Consider the following 5,420-nt stretch of genomic DNA (forward strand, 5'->3'; position numbering starts at 1 on the left):
TGGAGATGTTTTTATTTATTTTTAAGGTTGAGAAATGAAAGAATTATGGCCGTTTCTAATCTCAACATTTTTAAAAAAAAAGACGCAAAACTGCCATGTCTCATAGAAACAAGTAAATAGGTCTATAAAAATAAGCGCATATAACAGGGGTCTGTAACCTATTTTAAATGAAGTGCCATGTTTTTATTTTCTAAATAGTGAGTCTGCCATATCCAGATTAATTTGAATGACACCACATTAAAATAAAAAAACATTTTGATTGTCCACAAATATAAAGTTCTTCCTTCTTTTTAAATATGTTCTTGCACATTGTTATAATGATCATTATATATCCCCCTGCAGTCAGAGTTCATAGTTTTAATGAATGAATGTGATGCATTGTGAGCTGGTATAGATCTGCTATTTTCAAAAGTAATCTTTTTATTTAATTTTTGGATTAGCTGTCCTTAGTTGGGCAAATGCATTCATCTGGGGATCCTTGACATGGGAATGTGCTGTGTGAGGATCACTGGTTTAAACAACATTAGGAGAAAAGCCCAAATAACCACTTTAGAAACAAGAAAAACAACCACACAGAAAGCAACTTTACAGAAAAATAAGCCGCTTATAATAAACAGACATGGCAACACTCTACCAGCCTCCCAGAGCCGCTCAAGTGTCAAATCAAACAGTGCTTTTTGCGTTTATGAGGTGGTCAGACCCACGTCTAATCGTTATGCGCTGAGTGTCTTTAGGTCAAGGGGCTTAATAGCAAATTGCGCAAAGCGAAAATAATTAACATATGGACACTCCCACAATGCTAAAATATTCAGGACCGCGGTAAGCCATAATGTTTGTGCGTTCAACACGGGTCAGTGCGTTCAACACGGGCCGATATGCCTTTCATAATACGAATGTGCGCAGAGCGAGGCCAATTTATGTATTTCCATTGGTAAAACGCACCTTCAAAATCTACCCATGACAGTTCTCCCATTTGTAAGGGGCGCTAGCCCTTTCTATAAACAGCTTTTTGTCCCCACATGTCTCAAGATTTGCCATTGACAATGAAAGGGTAATTCAGGTCAAAGGTGTGCTAAATCTTGTCCCCGCCCGTCTCAATATTTGCCATTGACAATGAACGGAGAAATTACGTCAGAATTCTGCTAAATATGACTTAAATTAAACATTAAACGCCATTGACATTGAAGGGAACATTTACGTCATATGTAAAAGCAAATCAGCCAACCAATCACAGGCAACAGGAATTATGATTGGCCAGTATGAGATGATGCAGGATTATGTATGATGATAAGAGCTGATAATTCCACTAAATACATCAAAACATTAAACGCCATTGACATTGGGGAAAGGGAAAGGGGAAAATTTAAGTCATATGTAAACGAGCAAATCGGCTACAATCATTGTAGCAATGTCAAATGTCCGCTAACATAAATTGATGTACGATGGCCAGAGCGCCCCTCATTTTTATAGTCCCTTTCACAACCACGTCTCCTCCGATACATCGCTTGCAGCTTTTCATCTGTCATTGAGTCAGATCTGTCATCAACTAACATGCGGAGTAGCACACTAACCATTTCCGCAGGCACCCTCCCCGCTGGTCTCCCACTCGCAAGCATGGTGCCGATGGTGTTCCTTGGGAGCGCCCAGCCAAGCCGGATGCACCGAATGCACCGACTTGGTGCATCCGGAATCTAAGGAAGGAATCTAATCAGTCTCCACAGTGATGAACAAGAACCTTACCTCTGCCTATAGGTAGATGCCCAGACCTGTGCAGGCAGTGCAGGCCTGTCGAGTTCTTCCTCATTCTTCTCAACAAACCATGGGGGGAGCGGGATTGTCATTCTTCTTCCACAAATAACTGCGACAAAATCAGAAGCACACAATTGTCTAGTAGAATGTGATTGTATAAGATTTAAATTTCACTAGAACAAAAGGTCACTAATTGCAGACACTAATTAAAAGTGTGTCCACTTTAGTCATACAGTGTAATTCAGATCTGATCTGGGAATGGAAAGGCAGAAATGGACTTATGATGAGAGCGCTTGTCCATGACCCATTCCTTAGCGATCCTATTTCCACAGCAGCTACACATGGCATTGCCATGATGTTGCCTCTGTTATCTTGCCAACCTGAGTTCCATTGTTTTGCTTTCCAAGCTGGAAAGCTGAGAAATCACAAAGAATGTTTATAGCTTTTGATTATGTCTTGCAGTTGGAGTTGAGACGGAATCACCACCACAGCATCTGCTACTACTACTCAGTCCCCAAAATTATCTTGCATCTTATCTTTTCCTACATTCCACAATGTGCTACATTCTACAATTATGTCAGATTTGTTGTGACATGATATAATTTGGAGAGTGAAATACTGTAACTTGTATTTGATCCATCCACACCTCAACTTTGTATGGTGCATCAAGTTGAGGTGTGGATGGATCAAAGATAGGTGTACAATTAAAATATCAATACCAAATTAAAATGATTACTTGTCAAAACTGTCGCCACTTTTTAGAACCATTTCAGGCAGGAGAATAATTTCACCTTTCTTCCTTGCACAGAGAAAAGGAGAAGCATCCCCAAGCACAAATCATGGAGAGATGAATATTTCATGTTCATCCTACCAGTTGGCCACTATAGTTTCATGTATTACATTTTATGAAATGTTTAATGTAATAATTAAGTCGTTGTTAGCTTGTAGATCTGTGAGGTATTTTGCGTCACATAGAAAAAAGGTGTCTATAAATGTGCCTGAATAACAGTTCTATATTAACTGTACAGTTTACATGGAGCATATATAGGCCGTTGACTACAGTCCGCCAGAGTCCTCTATCCTGGGCCTTTTCCAGCTGTTTCCATGTCAGTCCACACTGCTTGATGTCAGTCTCAAGGTCCCTGCGCCAGGTGTTCTTCGGCCTCCCTCTCTTGTGCCTTGAATGAGCCAGGGGCTATAATCTGAGGCATCTATTTTTTTAATTGTGACCGTAGGTTGCATTTATGATGAAAACCTCCCGTCAGTCACACCTCCATATATTGTCATGCCCTGTGACATTACACCTCCATATGGTCACGACTCCATATATGGTCACGTCTCGTGACATCACACCTCCATATATGATCACGCATCGTGACATCACGCCTCGTGACACATCACGCCACCATACAGTATATGGCTATCTCCATATATGAAGATTACGACACTGACCTCATCCAACCCTGGATAACCATACTGGAATGATGATCTGATCTTCATACTGGATCATCACCTAGATCTGCATATATGGAGCCGGCCAGCAACTCTACATCTGACCTCAAACCCTTAGATCTCTTCCATATGTTGATCTGACCTCATCAAACCCTGTACACCCGACCTGGCACACTCCATATATGGCCAGTACAGAATTCATTCCATATGTTGATCTGACACCCCATGCCAAAGCACCAGCACTCGCCCAGCAGTCTGCCTTCACCCAGGCGGATGCGTGCACGTGACCTCACCCTTTGTTTAGGGCAAGGTCTCTTCTTGCCCTCAGGGCGTCTTACTGGTATCTACTATGATTCTAGTTATAGGAGTAGGCTTGCTGAAACCTTGCCCATATTTGGAGTCATACATCATAGCTTCATTATAGATGATGACTGCAAACATCAACTCCAACATCGTCATAGTCATGCCATTATTAGACCCTGTCTTGTCCGTCTCGAGGGAGGTTAGTGTAAACAACATTAATTTTACATGAAGAGTAACCAAATATATCCATGGAAACCACATCGCGCACACAGTGTGTCTGTGATGTCATCGTGACGTGTTCTGATAATGGGTCTATATACAAATAAGACTGACGTGACATAGAGCAAACAGGCCTTTGGATTGGATCATCAAAGCAAGTGGACAATATGGCCCCGGAAACAAAGCCTGTACACTCGAAAACTGCCAAGAAAGAAGACATTGCAAATAATAATGATAAGAGTAAAGGTGAAGACCGGAAGAGCTACTCAGAGGATCAGTGCTTGGGCGTCCTGAGGATAAAGAACTGCAGAGACTTCTACGAGGTCCTTGGCGTTTCCAAGGACGCCAGTGACGAAGACCTAAAGAAGGCGTACAGAAATTTGGCGCTGAAGTTTCACCCTGACAAGAACTTCGCACCGGGAGCGACCGATGCATTCAAAGCAATAGGGAATGCATATGCCGTGCTGAGCAACGCTGACAAGCGGCAGCAGTATGACCAACGTGGGCATCAGTCTCCAGCCTCGATGGGCGCGTCGTCGTCATCCCACCACCATGGTGGCGTCTATGCACGCCACAACCGCTTCGAGGCAAACATTTCCCCTGAAGAGCTGTTCAACATCTTCTTTGGAGGACGGTTTCCCACAGATAACATCAGCGTCTACACCAACAGAGCATCCTACTATCAGTATCAGACCAACCGGCGACATGCGGCACACGAGAATAGAAACCACGGCCGCAGCACCTTCATGGCACTTGTGCTGCTCCTTTACATGATGGTGTTGCTCTTCATGGCGATGATGGATACCAATCCACCCTACAGTCTCTCACCGGCCATGGGGCTGGTGTCGAGGGCGACGCAGCACAGGGGCGTGCCATACTACGTGGATAAGGATTTCCAGAAGGAGTACCATGGGACAGCGCTGGATGATCTGGAGAAGACCATTGAAAGTGACTACATAAAACACCTGCAAAGCAACTGCTGGAAGGAAATGCAACACAAGTCGGTCTTGGCGAACCGTGCACAGCACTACCGAGATGAGGGGTTGAAGCAGAAAGCCGAGACGATGAGGTTGTACAATTGCGAAAAACTCAACCACTATTTTGGGCAACAGAAAGCCAAATGAGCAATCGGAGTGGAGGAAGGAGACACTTCTTTCAGAATTATCTTTGAACATGAAGCCATGCATCCTGCTGTCTAATTCCTTAACCCTCCCAGGGTCGTTTTTGTGACACCCAGGGCCTTCGGGTCACTTTGACCTGACTCATGTGAAATAGCTGGCCACTCCTTGTGAACTTATGTAGTGAAAGGGGTGGGGGTGGCAATGGATTTCAGGCCTATAGATAAAGTCTGCTCACTTTATTCCGAATGATATTTTATGGAACTTGCACTTCATTGGTTCGACAGGGAACATAACAGAATTCACTCCTATCTGTCCAATGATATTGCTTCTAACTTAATAGCAAAATATAAAAAATAATGAAGATTAATGGGAAGGGTTGGCTTCATGTGGATCTCAGACTTCATGTGGCCAGCTCGTGATATTGGTTGTCTATGACAGTGGTTCTCAAACTTTTTCATGTCAAGGACCCTCAAATTGACACTTATTAGACCCCCATTTGAAGAGATATGCCAGGGACCCCCATAAGAGAAGATATTTTACAGCTCCAGCTGTTATTGTCAATCATTTTCATTTCAA

The 5,420-nt window shown here is 43.1% G+C and overlaps 1 protein-coding gene across 1 annotated transcript; it reads left to right on the forward strand.

Moving 5' to 3' along the window:
- Positions 1 to 3,890: 3,890 nt before the first annotated feature.
- Positions 3,891 to 4,847, forward strand: LOC310857086 (dnaJ homolog subfamily C member 18-like; the record flags this gene model as incomplete). Its single annotated transcript, XM_083762699.1, has 1 exon — positions 3,891 to 4,847. One exon carries the CDS (start codon positions 3,891 to 3,893, stop codon positions 4,845 to 4,847), a length of 957 nt encoding a protein of 318 aa, XP_083618825.1.
- Between the last annotated feature and the right edge of the window lie 573 nt (positions 4,848 to 5,420).

Source organism: Protomyctophum parallelum, assembly GCF_964188405.1.
Source record: "Protomyctophum parallelum genome assembly, chromosome: 4".
Lineage (NCBI taxonomy): Eukaryota > Metazoa > Chordata > Actinopteri > Myctophiformes > Myctophidae > Protomyctophum > Protomyctophum parallelum.